Below are 15,922 nucleotides of genomic sequence, written 5' to 3'. Positions count from 1 at the left end.
CGGGTGAGCTGAACGACAGGGGGGAGATTATGTGTGTTCCTCCGCGCTTTCCTATTTCATTCTACTATATTTCAGCCAATAGTGTGTTCCTAACCCCATTCATGCCATATATTAAATCTATATTGATATAAATTTGCTATAAGTGATATACAAATGAATAATAAGACTGGGTATGTATAACAGATAGCTAAGGAACAGATGCGACGATGCTCGGCAGGTTAGGTAGGAGATGCATCTCTGTGTGGAGTTCTGTGGTCCCTTCACTATATTTTACCATATCATTTCTGCCTATATCGTGTTAATGACTCAATGTATGTTATTTATAAAATCTGTGTCAATAATTGGAAGAGATAAGTAATATAAAAAAGGACAGTAAAGCGTAAAAGGCAACTAAATCGCTAATGGGTTATGCTAAGAAACAACTCGATGCGCTGAGGAAAGTAGATCGTGATGAAATGGGGCGGCCGCAGCTCGAAGCATTTGACCGTCAGGAGAAAGTGAAGCACCGAGTCAATCTTGCTCCATTTAGAGTATGAAGTAAGACAGAGCTCTGTGAATAGTTTCCTCTTGTAAAAAACTCATTCTCAGGGCCCCGGGAAACCTGAAAATGATATCAAGTATCAATGTTCACATTTATTTATTTATCTGACTCCTTTTAATCCGGGTGACCTCTTTCTTTTTTCAGCTTATTCTCACCAATAACACATTGTTTTCATCATCATCATCTTCATCATCATCATCATCATCCTGCTTCTTTCCCTCCTGCAGGTAGGGAGGTGTAGGGCGGAACGCTAGACAGAGAAAATGCGATAATGGGGGAACTAATTAATAGTGTGTACAATGAAATGGGCCACAAACTTATTCATTCACTATTAAAGCCCCTGGAATCCTGGCCCCACTATCTTATTCAACTTAGGAAAGACCTCTCATACTGAACGGGTGTATTAAGGGTATATTTAACACCTCTAGTTTGAAATCTATCGTAGGCTGGGAAAAAAAAAAAAAAGGATATGTTGTGAATAAAATGAAGCTATCAGTGGACTAGGGACAGTGGTGTAGCCAGGTGTTTAAAAATGGGGAGTTAGGGTTAGGTTAAGCCCTGTTCTCAAATAAGGGAGGGTAGAGTCAAGCATTATTCTGAGGGGGAAGGGTACGGTCGAGCATTATTCTGGGGGGGAAGGGTACGGTCAAGCATTATTCTGGGGGGAAGGGTACGGTCAAGCATTATTCTGGTGAGGGAAAGGGTACGGTCAAGCATTATTCTGGGGGGGGGAAGGGTACGGTCAAGCATTATTCTGGGGGGTAAGGGTACGGTCAAGCATTATTCTGGGGGGTAAGCGTACGGTCAAGTATTTTTCTGGGGGGTACGGGTACGGTCTAGCATTATTCTAGGGGGGAAGGGTACGGTCAAGCATTATTCTGGGGGGGAAGGGTACGGTCAAGCATTATTCTGGGGGGGAAGGGTACTGTCAAGCATTATTCTGGGGGGGAAGGCTACGGTCAAGCATTATTCTGGGAGGAAAGGGTACGGTCAAGCATTATTCTGGGGTGGAAGGGTACGGTCAAGCATTATTCTGGGGGGGAAGGGTACGGTCAAGCATTATTATGGGGGGTAAGGATACCGTCAAGCATTATTTAGGGAGGATAAGTAAGGACAAGCTTTATTCTGGGAGTGAGAGGGATGGGAGGCATTACTGTAGAACGTTCACTCATTAACTAATCTTATGCTTGAAACTTGGGGGGGGGGGAGGAGGAGGAGGCTAGGGTCTGATGAGAGAGTGCCCTGTGCAACATGCATCAAGTAGGTGCATACACAAAGCTACTCACCCTATGTACATCCCTGGTTTGGGGACATATAATCCTAGATAAGTGATTTTCAGTAACAGACACAATGATAGACAGAGGCGGGATTTAGGTTACGCATTCAAACTATCCCTGTCACTGTCAAAGGTCAATAAAGGGTAGCACTACACTAGAAACTCACCTGGTGGTTTTTTATGTGTTGTGGGGATGACTCAGTCTGCAGGTATGGGCATCGGTGAGGCAGTGAGATCAGGAAATGAAAAAATGCAGGACTGACACTGGTATCGCATATCATGTGGTGAAGGGTCAGGTACCTGGCCACTCGCCATAAAATCTAAATTAGGTAGCCTTACCCCGGGTCGCTACGTTCATGATGACGGTTGCTAGAATAAAGAAACCAACTGTGATTCTCTTCTCTTACCATTAGGTACAGCACAGTAGGAAAGGAAAGACCGTGAAATATCTTCATTCTAGTGACTGGTATTTAGTTTGACATACCTTACTTCTATTGTTGTTATTTATTATAACGTACTAGAAGATTAGGCGACTTTGTTACTTATGGAAATGCTCAGATATGCTCACCTGACTATTAGAGGCACGTAGGATGTTTTAGTATAGAAAGGTGCGATGCATGTTTCTACTGTTAGCGAAATCTGGCTTTGATATGAAGAACTCTATACACCTCTGACACACTACTGAAGAACTCGAAATACTTCTGACTCCAACAAAACTTACACTATGTTTCAAGATTATCAAAAAACTAACATTAAATAAGTGAACCGAATGCACTAGGATAGATAACAAGATAATAGAAGCTTTGTGTTTTCAGTGAACGTTTGAAATGGCGCCAAAAGTGATCACGTCCAATGATCTAGCAGCTGACCCATGTGAAAAGTGTGGCAAATATAAGAACTGATGATTTACTTCTGTGATACCAATATTGTGCATGCATGTATGAGAATTAGTGCTAATAAAAGAATTAAGGAAAAAGACCAGTACCTGTAATCTCGTGCATCAGCAAATGGGTCAGCGTTTCCATGGCAACAACAGTCAACAAACACTCCTGGATCGATGTATCTCCAGGTTGTATATTAGAGAGTATTACTAATAACGAGATTATTATTCATCTATTGTTTGGTTTAAGATGTAGATTATATTAGTGAATCGCGTTACTTCATTCGGTACTGTTATCACAAAATTCCTGTCAGAAGGTAAGCTGAATTTGCTCCGTAATAACGATCAATCCAACCCCGTAACAGATGCTTGACTCACAATGCGGGAAGTGTAGTGAGGAGAAACATCTCTCCTATAAACCGCATCCACGAACTCTGTTCCACTTATGCAATGTCTAGCGTTAGCAGTGACGATTTCTTTGATGATGACGAGAGCGAGGGAGAGGCTGGAGGAAATAAAAGACGAGACAGTAATGGAGGAGAAAGTACTACCAGCACCACCTCCAGCAGTGGTAAGGAGGTCATCAGCAATCAGAAATCGCCGCGGAGTGAGAGTGAAAATGAAGATGTTGAAGAAAACCTCGATGACAGTGTGCATGAAAGTGAGGACTGTGCGGGAGGTGAGAGTGAAAGGGCCGAGAGCTCAGATGAGAGCGAAGAATTAGCCAAACTCGTCACTCATTCGCCTCCCATCAATCACTCGTCCTCACCCTCTATACTGAAGCTGGCCAGGAAGAGACCTACTTCAGCCAGGAGCCCCATGCGAGTGCTCATCTCTTCGACTCAGGGTGATGTCTCTCCTGTACAAGGTATGTATTCAGGTATATACGAGGCAGTTAGAAAGTTAGAAAAACAGTGACATTAATCCTAGAATTGTGTCCCTAGGTAATATTGCCTAAAAAATGGAGCATTTAAGCCATTCAGTACCGACATGTTTTTTTTATCATAATTAGGCAACCACTGGACAACTTACGAAAGCTTTTTAGTCGTGAAGGAGTTAATGAAGTCTATATTTAATTTGTACTGTTTGAAAACCCTAATCAGCACGATTAAATCTTAGAGAGATAGCAATATTATAATGAAAAGTGCACGTCACCATACTGAAGGTGCTACATATAAAAAACAAGGTATTCGATCATGATGCAGTGATTCCCCCCAAAAGGATTGTTCATCTAATATATGAAAAAACTGGGATACCTGAGAGACAACAGGTGATTGAGTGGTAAGTCGCAGATATTTAAGGATATCCAAATCTTTTTCTAATTCTGATATCTTTGAGAGAATAGCGATAGTTCACAAAATAATTTCATTACGATGACTAAAGTAACAAACGTAAAATATGTTGCCAAGTACGAATACGAGGATTAACCTGTAAGTCTTTCTTTTAGAAGATTCCACAGTTGGTCAGTTCCTTTTAAAGTACTACCAATGATGAAGAAAGCACTTAAAAAGTTATAAGTGACTTTAAATGAAGTCAAAGTTGAAAAGGTTGGCATTAGTTTTTCCCCTTCTCTCTACTCATACATAACCGTGATTGGAACTCACTGCCTGACATCTCGAGCTGGTGAATATATACATATTCAGGCTCTGATTATGATTTCTGCCTCGTTATGTATATGGTACAAACACTGATGCCAATGATCCTTCAGAAAGTATGAACGAAAATAATGTCACATGACGAATATGAATACTGAAATTAAATGAATTTTCTCCTTTCCGTTATGTATTAATCACTGCAATTGTTAGTAAAGCTACATGTTATTTGATTTATTTGTCTCCTCCTCCTTGTTATACTAGTCTCGTATCCGACACGTCTTACCTCATTCTCTATCCAATACTAACAAAATCTATCACACATTACATCCAAATGTTTATATGTTCGTTTGCACTCTTCACGTAGGAATGCGAATTTTCTTATTTTGGAAGAAATGTTAGGAGGCAGCTCTTTTAGATAGCAGAATAGTGCAGACTGGTGATGCATATGCTCTTAGTTGCATTCTTACTTACATTCTCACCAGGGTAGATTCTGCTCAGGAACCAAGCAGCTCATAATGTCATTCACTGTATCCATTTCCCTTAAAGTTACATGCATACATCCTGTCTCCCCCATTCTGTCACCTCATTCCAACTCATACACCCTTGGAACGCTCCTATTTTCACATTTAGTGTCACGTTCCATATATTTATTCCAGTTATCAGTGTATGTCTGACAGTCAAGAGCTGATGTTGTATTTCACAGAGCAGAACAATACTGAAGCATCAGAGAAAAAGAATCTACTGAACGCTGTCGGAACTCCTCCCTTGCTGGTGACGAGGAGTCCAGTGCACAGCCGCGGTAGCAGTCCAGCACCCAACTCCAATACTCCATCCCACACCAGTCCAGCATCCCGTCAAAGTTCCCCGCCCCACACCAAACACGCGCCCCACTCCACCAGTCCACCCCACACCAGTGCAGCACCAACCCATTCAACCACTCCGCCCCTCACGAGTACTAATCGTGGCATCAACAGGGTCATTGCCAGCAAGGAGGAACTGGCCAGAAAAGGTTAGATTTATAATCAAAACACCTAAGTTGCATTATTACACTGGGCTTATAAGACGTACCTTTTCTACCATGATCAGTTTTGTCCTGATCTATATCATTCAAAGTTGCTTCACACCTTCTTTGTTTCCCTGCACTTCCCGGTATGCGCACTAAGTCTCTGAGCTAAGATGACAGCTAGGGAGGGCAACACTACTCCCGGAGTTCTTCACTCTAAAGAGGAGTTACTTCACAATGTCACCTAGAATAACGTGATGTGGCGTGCAGTTTAAAACTGCTCTGTGTTTGACTCCGCGCGGGGAGCAGCTATTAAAACGATCTTCCCTCCAAACCCAACATTACGAGTACTTGCATAAATTATTACATTCAAATGATAATTGAATGCCAGTAGCCTATTCATTGAATTATCAGTGATACTGTTAATAAATATATTGACAGATTTGCTATATGCTGTAAATATTATATATTATTCTAAGATAACTGTACCTCTGTTTAAGTATGTTATGCTTTTAAATTCTTCGCAGTATCATACATATTCTAGGATTGTTAGCTCTCTCCCCGACCGCAAATTCTCCTTTATATTAAAATAATTACTAACTTTCATTCTTGTTTTTAACACGAGCTAGTGTAACAGTGACTTAATTATTCAAGAGACTCCCTCATATATATATTCAGAATTTTTAAAATCTTTCTGACTTACAATTTCTTCTAAACTGTAGTACTACTTATAGAAAAAGATGATCGATTTCCGGAATAGTTAGCAGGAAAATATTTGGATAACATTTATGCATTACTAAATATTGTTCTCCGTGTGTGTGTGTGTGTGTGTGTGTGTGTGTGTGTGTGTGTGTGTCGCCTTGCGTGCGCGTGTGTGCATGCAGACAGACAGCGTCCTTGGAACTGTGGAGGGCCCAGTCAACCCCGCCGTGGACTAATGGACACCACCACCGTCACGCAGGTTCGTTTAGCATGATAACTCGTAATCTAAGGCTCGTATTTTCGTTGACCAGTGAGACTCCCTAACACCTCTTCATTACCAGTGCGTTTCTGCATATAGCTCGTTAATATTCCTTTCTATTTTTTTTTTTCCTTTTAATGCAATCTGTGTTGGGAGTAACCTCTTAAATCCAGGGTCGTATTTCTTTCATTTTCCTCTTGGTACCATTAGTGACTGGACGATTTTATTTAAGTTAGGAAGGTCCACGGGGGGTGTAAGTGTTGATGAAGGGTATATCTAAGCCGTCTAGTTCAGTAAGTCTTCTCTAAGCTAACTAAAGTTGTCTAGTAATGGCAAGAATATAATGAAAGTACCTCATAGCAGTAAAGAGTCCAGAGATATAAAACAAGAGAATAGTAAGATAATAGTTGGCAAAATACTCTGCTGACGAGAAAATGGTTTTAATTTACCCTGGGTATTTTTTGGCATCACTTCCTTAGCCATTTATTAGGTTCATTACACCTCAATATCTTCCTCCTGATGCAAACTTGTTGATATGAAAGTCACATAAACAGGATGCAATGAAATGTTAAGATGTGCAATGCAAAATAAACCGCTCAGGAAGAGGTGTTGAGAAAATCCTTATGCCACTTAGAATTCGACTCAAAGCACAGGAGACTTCTTACTACATCTTCCTTGGCGATATATTTTACATATTTATTACCCTACACTCAATACTCTCTTGTGTATTGTATGTATTTCTTTCACTCGATACTGACTTCCTGAAAGCAGACAAAAGATTAGAATTTATGCCTAGCGACTTTTAAAGCAATATTAAATTTTATCGCCACAATCGAGTTTTACATCCAGGTCCCCATTTGTATTGTTGACTGAATAGAAAGTTATGAGTGTATTTTAATGTCAGTGAACATAGTGTATAATCCTAGGACTAAAATATACAGGATGGTCCACATATAACTCTCCTCTTCCACTCCACTTGGCGAATTCTTGTGTAGTCTGGGGACGGCTCAGTCAGTGTTATCAATGTCAAAACTGTATCCTTCATTCATTTCCTACTCCCATTGCCAGACCCGCGCCCACACCAGCAGACTGAGTCGTCCCCGCAACACGTAAGTTACCCCATGGTGAGTTTGTAGTGGGGAGGGTATTTACGAACCACCCTATACATGAGCCAAATATATTTAAGTGTGTGAGTGAGGTGCTAATACTAAATTCTGCTTTCGTTCTCTTACACGCCAGCCTCGTCACCGGCCCCTGGGGAGCTACACCAGAAGCCTCAACATGCTCGGGGTGAAAGTGCCTCGACCCCCTCCATCAGATCACAGGTAGGAGGAGAAATTATGCCCACATGTTTTTAGTCAGGCTGTGTTTATGCCATAGCACTTCTCCGTGACTTGCAGTACCTTCTAGTGTTCGTCTCATGTTACAGCCCCGAACTGAATATGGTGAGATGGCAATTTAATGTCCACTTAAACTGAGCTGAGTGTAGGAACTGGAGAGTCCAAGTCGGGTAGAAAATTGATTTTTTCATTAAGCAAAATACCCACATGTGGGTATAATTTTTTTTTTCTCTTTGAATAATTCACATCACTGTGAAGTTAAGTCAGATTATCCAGCACCATTCTCCAGCTGAATTTTTAAAGTTTTACGTCATCACCGTAAATAAACACAGAGAAACAGTTATCATCGTCATCTGCCGTCTAACCTATCCAGTCTCCTTCTCTCACTTATTTCATCCTGACCTCCCCAGTGTCATGAGAAAGGGGAGGAAAACTGAAAAAAAGTAGAATAATCCTTCCATTCTGTACTCAGTTTATTTTAATAATACAAAAGAATTAAAATGTTCTCTCTATCTCTCACTTCCTCGTAAGATGAAAAATATCATGAAATACTCTCTTTACCCCTTATTTATTTCGTGTTAACCTACCCAGTGTCCAGCAAATGATGAGCTAAAATAAAGTGGCGTTTGTTTTGACAGAGCGGGCAGGTCGTGGTCGTCACAGTCGTGGGAGGGTCATGGGCGGCTGGTGACCCAAGTGACACGCCGCTCAACCTCCCTGGAAGATGTCACCAGGGCCATCCCACAGGTCAACACACCTCACGCACTCCACACACTCACAGTCGGTATGTCACGTCGAAAGCATTGAGCTTGAGGTGGAGGGGGGAGAGGGAGGGGAAAGCCAAGGATGAGATGGAGGGATGGAGTGGAGAAGTATATAAGAGAGGGTGTGTGTGAGCTGGAGCAGGGCAGTGAAATGGAGGGGGACAGGGCGACATGGAGGCGATTTGTTTGTGGCCACCCCTTACGAAATTGAGGCGTCTGGCAATAGATATAGATAGATTTTTGGCGGCATAAGATACTTCGTAACACCACTTTCTAAACTTTTTATTTTTTATTTTTTTTTTTTTTTGGCATATTAGTCCCTAACATTGCACTGTATATTAATTTTATCTTTTCAATATCGACAGAGGCTGACTCAATTATATACAACAGGATTGTGAGGTGTAACGTGCTGAATAAATCGCTGAGGGAGGAGTATTACGAAATCTTCAAAGCTATTAAGAATACGATCCTAAACGTTCTTTTTCTTCTTTCTCTTGCACGGACAGACGAGGCCCAGCGCGCCACCCTAAGCCAGGCGGTGTACGAGGAGTGGTACTTCTCACGCTGCCGACAGATACGGTCCACCAAGGCCAGGGACAAGGAGAAGGCCAGGGAGGAGGAGACCAAGAAGGAAAAGGTATATAATTGTCCACCTGCGAATTTGGGGGGCTATAAAGAAGTTGAAAATATCGACTTTGATCATTTTTGTAGTATTAGCCAAATGATGTTTAAAATAGAAAAAAAAAAGTGCTCAGATAGCTTTGACATAATACCACGTGCTTAATGAATAATGTTATGCTTCGATTTAACCGTAAATAAGGACAGTACAATACCAAAGACCGTCCATCATTTCAAAGGGCTTGAGAAATTGCTTATTATCCTCCTTATTTACTACTAAATCAAAGAATAATTTCAGCAAGTATTTGATATTGTGCCAAAACCATTTTCACACGATATTTATCTACTTTAAAAGTGATTTATGCTGACAGTATGAAAATAATCTCTGTCGATATTTTCAGTTTCCTTTTAGCCCAAAGCTCGCAAGTGGTCATTTATGATGACCATGTTTGCCTTCTGCTGTACGTGGATCACCGTTGCTGTATCACACCTTTCCTTCCGTTGGACAATTATAGGAGTAGGTGTACTTGATGTTTCAAAAACCATATTTGCCAACTATATGGATTAGCTATTTTCTGATTTTTGAAATAAGACGTCTTTTCTTCATGTATACAGTCATAGGACAAGGAAGTTAATGCAGCTGTTATATTCACGCATACACCGATAAAGTTGGTGTAATGTGATTTACTTATGTCATATAGCAGGTGGACCAAAAATAGTGCTTCCTTTAGCTACTAAAGTCTAAGCAAAAATCTTGTTTTATGAATTCACGTCAGATGAGTCTGAGACCCCATGCACTAACAATAAACCTATTTCCGTTAAGTATTTCCCTACAGTGTTTATGATCGAGGTTCTTCGATTTCTGTACACTACAGACAAGGTACAGTATAATTCACTCCTACACCCACATGAGCAGACTGGGCCGTTCCCACAACACACGAAAATTGGCAAGGGGGCGCAGTATATGGACCACCTTATATATAGTATAAAACTTGTGGCTGACTTTCTACCTCATTCCTCAGGTGAAACGGGATCAAGCGGCCAAGGTGCAGGTGGCCGTGGCGGAGTGGGAGAGAGAGAAGGTAGAGAAGATGAAAAAGGCAAGGAGAGAACGGAAAGAGGACGAGGAGAAAAAGGCGATCCAAGAGAGGAAAAAAGACAACAAGAAAATGCAGGTGACGGCCGCGCTAATAACGTGGGAGACGGAGAAGAAGGAGCTGGCGGCGAAGCTGAGGGAAAGGAAGAGGAAAGAGGAGGAGGCCAAAAGAGAGAACGAAAAGAAAAAGTCCGAGAAAAGGGAGGAGGCTGAAACGGTAAGGTACCTGAAAATTATGCTTAATATGCCTCTTTAACCAAATAACATGATTGCTATAAGTGATATTGCCAAATGATCTTACTGAAATTAGGAAATATAAATGAGAGTGTAGGGATTATAAAGAAAACACTGACGAAAATAAATGTTAAGAGGAAATGATTGCTTCCCCAAAATTTGTGTTTAGTTTGTTGCATTATCCCATTCACAACGTGGACACTTCGCTCTCGTGAGGAAGCAATGTAGTCTAAATTAGGGTAGGCCGAAGTTAGAAGTTACACAATGCTGTTCAAAGGGGTACGTCAGAAACTTAATTTTCCAACATTTATTTATGACCAGAGTCGAAAACATGAAAAAAAAAAAAATGTCTTAGAAAATGCTGTAAATACTTTGTACTATCATTTTCCTCTAACAGGTGTTCCTGGTGTGGAAACAGAAGAAAACAGAAGAAGAAAAAGAAAGGAGATTGCGGGAGACAATGGAGAAAGAAGAGAAGAAGCGAAAGGAGAAGGAGGATAAATTAGAGAGGAAGAAAATAGCTGACTTGTCCTTCGAGGCGTGGAAGAGGAAGAAGAGAGCTGATGACAAAGAAAACACGAGGAAAGTTATGTAAGTCAGCACTTTTTTTTTCCACATTCTAGAGGCGTATTCTGACATCTAGAGCCATCATTGCCACTAAATTCTTGAACATTACTCTTATCACCTGCACCTTCCACATTCCTTTTCCTTTTACTGCCAATGCTTTCTTACATAATTTTCCATGTATGACTTTAAAAAACGATCAGTTCATCGCTTAGATAATTTTCCTCTATAACCCTAATTTCGAATTTTTTGTTCTTCATCGTCACTCTTACTGTAGATCAGTTACATCCTGCCTCTGAACTGGCACTAACTTTCACTGTTTCTGCATAATAATACACAATCACTCTAGGAAACAGGTGCGTGTATATATACAATAATAATAAAACAAGAGAGTGCGTGTGTGTGTGTGTGTGCTCGTGTTACCTACCGATACACTTTTCTTCTAAACAAAATGACTGTCACTATGACCGTCGCGCAGTGGGTAGGAATAATTCTAACCCTTTTTCCCAACCAGTATAGCAGCGCAACACGAGAAGGAGGAATCCGTCCGACAGGAGATGCGATCCAAAGAGGCAGTGGAGGCGTATGAGGCGTGGCTGGACGAGGTGGACCATAGGGAGCCACTGAGACTCTACGAAGACACCAGGTACAAACTCGTACTTATCCGCTTCCTTGGCCCCCTAACACCTCTTCCTAAGCGATTTATTTTGCTTATTACAACTTGTCGTCGTCTTCTGTGGTACTTAAATCCTCCTGTAAGACTCTTCCTAAGCTATTTACTTTGCTTCTTACACCTTGGCGTCCTCTTCTGTGGTATTTAAATACCACCGTAACACCTGTTCCAAAGCGATTTATTTTGCTTATTACACCATGTCCTCCTCTGCTGTGGTATTTAAATCCCCCGAACACCGCTTTCTAACCGATTTATTTTGCTCATTACACGTTGTCCTCTTCTGTGGTACTTAAACCCGGCTAACACCTGTTCCTAAGCAATTTATTTTACGTATGAAGTCTTGTCGTGCTTGTTAGTTCTTCTGATTTCACACTAATAAATACCATACACTGTACAGCCGAACATTCTTGGAGATAAAATGTTTATATATAAGACTGCTTTTTTATGCTTTTGTCTTCACTCTTAAGCCACCATAAACAACTAAACATTTCTGAGCATAAATTGTGTATAGTATTGCTTGCTTATTCTTTCTTCTTCATTCATACCGCTACTAACACAGCCAAACACTTTGACCTTAAGTTCTATATAAGACTGTTTGTATGTTTTTTCCTCTTGACTGACGTAGTTACCAAACACTTCACAGCCAATGTGGAGTAAATATGTAGGCAAAAAGTACGAATAACCAAACGATTTCTTCATAACGGTAAGCTGCTGTACAGACTTGCTTATCATCACAATTGCTTAAGATACTAAACTATACGCTTCTACTCTAACTTCGCCTAAAATCCCCGTCTCTCCATCTTGAATCCTGGCCTGTAACAGTAGATTAACATTAGGGTATGATGCTAGTCACGATGAAATGCTTCGGGAGGGATGTAGAGCCGTAGCACCTGTCTTTTTGTGCAACAAGTCATGTGCAATTAGTAGCAAAATGACGAAAATCTGGGCCAAGCAACTGTGAAAAATAAAAAAAGCATACTACGGAAGGATATAGAGCCGTAGCATTGTTTTTTCAGCCAGAATTACGTGAAACAAGCAGCAAGTGGACGAAAATCTGGGCCAGGTTTGTGTGAAAAAAGTATTATATCTTCCCCAGGACCCTACTTCTGGCTCAGGCCCGCCCCCCATGGAACCCAGGAGGCTCTTCCAGTTCCCTCCTTGGCTGCTGACCCAGGCTGCTGCAGGTATTGGAAGTGGCATATATAGGAGTTTCGTTGTGCCTCTTTCATTGCGATTTATTTTCCATCTTTCACGTTATGTTCCCTGTATATTATGTATATCTGTTACATATCGACGTAGTTTTTATCAGTAACATTCAGAAGTTATTACGAGTTCAATGTGCAGAATAAATCACCGAGAGAGAGATGCTGTACGAAATCTACGTAGCCAGCTAGAAATTCGACTGTTCAGATTATTTAAAACGTAACCTCTTGAATCAGAGGACGCATATGGTATTGGATTATTCTTGCTCCCTGTAGACGATTAAATTCATCTTACTGGGGAAGCTTTTTGTACTGATGGGGTTAGTGAATGGTATACAGTATCTCTCCCTTTAAGATTAATCAGTGTCTCCTAAACTGAATAATTCGTCTGGTGGCTGCAGTACGTGTCAGAGGTAGATCGGAGATGACGTGAAAATAATCACGACAATGAAAGACATTGCCAGCTTCCAGTTTAAATGTCTGCCACCGCGTTGGCTCGAACACTGGAATTCGGGCACACACATCGAGAGAAGAATACACTACCACCGAGCCACCACAGTTCCGGTTATAAGTAGCCTTTATTATCCATTTCTATAAGAGAGGGCTTTCCTTAGATGAATATAATCGTTCAAAAGCGGCAAGAATAGTGTCAAATACAGTACTTCATCGGGGTGAACGGATAAGTATACGGCCGTCAGTTAAAGACCACAGAAGTATCTCAAGAAATAGGTCAGTTAGTCCTTCATCACTGCATGTTGCTTCCACTGATATTACTTTATCTGAATGTATACAAATGCAGTTTTATGAGATTATTATACTGTATGGCTACTGCGTATAATTATAATGTATAGTATAGGACCTGCTGGGTCGTCCATTTATTGCGTCCCACCCTTAACACATTTTAAGGTGTCTTGTGTGGTACGGGGACGGCTCAGCCTGCTGGTGTGAGAAACGTTAACATTTTGGCTGATTAATACCATGAAATGAATGAACGTCAGAAAACAGATACTATAGATTAAAGTTGTTATTGGAAATATATAATGATGCAGGAGAGACGCAGGTAATGCTGACTGAACCGTCCCCTTAACACACGAGAATTAGCTACGAAATGTGAAGGGATATTAACGACTTTGTATTTATGCAACAGGATATTGTTTGAGGCCGGTCCTCGAAACTGCGTGTCCATATAAAGATTGTGAAATATCTAAGAGCAAAATTATTCACTTACTAATATTAACTCTTTCAGCCCGAGGACGTCCTTGCTGTTCTCAGACGATTTTATTCACCCGTTAAATTCGGTCACCCTTTTTCCTATATCATTCTTCCTACCGCCGGACGATTTTATTTAACTGAGAATAGGCCTCTAGTTGTGGGGGGTTTGATGAAGTCTATATCTAATCCGCTAAGTCCAAAATTCCTCCCTTAAGCTGAATATAATCACCTGGACTGGGTAAGAATACAATGAAAAAAAAAAAAAAAAAGTACAGAAGGCGTAAAATTTGTGAGGATTTTTAGAACTGGTGGAGTGAGAAGCAGCCTTAGTCAACCCCTTCATAACTCAATATAATCGCTGAACAAAATCGCCTGAATAAAATCACCGAATAAAATCGTCTGGTGATAATCTGGCTAAAGGATAAAAGACGTCCTTGTGGTCATGGGGATAACTTGATGATTCATTCTATATTCAGGTAAAATATAATTGTCTTTATGTAATGTTCACTGTACTGTCACCTTACGACCTCACTGAACATCACTAAATTGTTTCGTTTCTTGAAATATTACCAGCTTCATTCGGCTGCAAGTACTGTTAATATACAAATAAATCTACCCATCCATTTGCCTTTTATCAGTCTGCCTATCTATCTACATATCTATCTATTGTATGTCTATATTTATGTCTGTCGTCTGTCTGTCTGTGTCTACTCTCGCACAGATGATATAGATACAACTACATGGGAGTTCTGTGAATATTAACAACGGAATGGAAAATAACTCAGGAAATGTGGGCTGCCCCTACGGCACGTTCCATCAAAAACAACCCCGCCATAGCTGTCGTACGTTCAGCAACCTCAGCTGAGAAGTTACTGACAAATTACATCACGTCATAGCCAACTTGGCCGCACATTCCTCACTAAGTTCACAATAAAGCTGATATCCTGCTTGTCATCATTCAAGGTACGAAGACGACGTCGCCAGGAAATGCTATTTACCAGAAACTTCTTTTTACTAGCGTCATACGACATTTGGATTATATATATATATATATATATATATATATATATATATATATATATATATATATATATATATATATATATATATATATATATATATATTCTCAGAATCGAACTTGTCTACAAGAACTTGTATATGTTTAATGTGACTGCTTTCGCAACAAGTAAACATGAGGCAACTTCTACAATACCCTTTTACCACCTACTGGTAAAGTTTGCCGCTCAACATCAGGCTTCGCTCAATGCCAAGCCTTGCTTACATGCGTTGGGATATTGATATTAAATGCTAGAGCTAATGTTTCTTTGTCTTTACCTTCTGCTAAGTAATTTTTGTAAGACTATCATGTGCATGGCACTATTGGGATACATATATAATACGAATTTTACTGATACATAAGACATTGCACCATCTCGAGCGAAGGTCGTCCGCCTGGCTACGTAGCACCACCCAGTGACACTTCAGTCAGCTGTACAGTCTGTTGTACTGGCTTGGGAATGAGTGCGACTGGGAATCAAGAAAACATAGAACATTATAGACTTATATACCCCCATGAAGTAGATAATTTGCTGAAGTGCCCTAGAAGTCAACTCAGCAAGATTTTTCGACACGTTCGCTGGAGAGGTGAGAGAGATGATGCAGTCTTACGTCCAGGCCAGGGAGTGCTATTAACTTTACGACCTGACTGTCCTGACGAGAATAAGAATCTGTGGCCGCGATTAAAACCAGTGACGGTCCCGTCCTTCAGACTGTCCCACTGTGTCGTTCTGTACCGTGGAAAGGACTCGGACTACTTCTATTTTGACAGTGAGGAATACCCAGCTCCAGGATACGTGTGGAATCAACTAGTGCGATCGCCAGGTGCGAGGTTGTTTTCCATGAAGTACAGACTGCAAGATCCTGGAACGGCATTCTGTATGTACTTCTGCATATCGTTCATGCA

The 15,922-nt window shown here is 40.8% G+C and overlaps 1 protein-coding gene across 1 annotated transcript; it reads left to right on the top strand.

Annotated features, from left to right (window-relative positions):
- The first annotated feature begins 3,147 nt into the window (after window positions 1-3,147).
- On the top strand, window positions 3,148-12,714 carry LOC145394633 (uncharacterized). Its single transcript, XM_080268415.1, has 9 exons — window positions 3,148-3,565; window positions 4,996-5,291; window positions 7,496-7,581; window positions 8,235-8,380; window positions 8,867-8,997; window positions 10,001-10,291; window positions 10,706-10,899; window positions 11,387-11,518; window positions 12,642-12,714. The coding sequence occupies exons 1-9, from the start codon at window positions 3,148-3,150 to the stop codon at window positions 12,712-12,714; spliced, it is 1,767 nt and encodes a 588-aa protein (XP_080124541.1).
- The last annotated feature ends 3,208 nt before the right edge of the window (window positions 12,715-15,922 follow it).

This window comes from Coenobita brevimanus, chromosome 28, assembly GCF_032717465.1.
Source record: "Coenobita brevimanus isolate Jiangsu-jjx chromosome 28, ASM3271746v2, whole genome shotgun sequence".
Taxonomy (NCBI): domain Eukaryota; kingdom Metazoa; phylum Arthropoda; class Malacostraca; order Decapoda; family Coenobitidae; genus Coenobita; species Coenobita brevimanus.
This window is presented reverse-complemented; position numbering and strand designations above follow the sequence as displayed.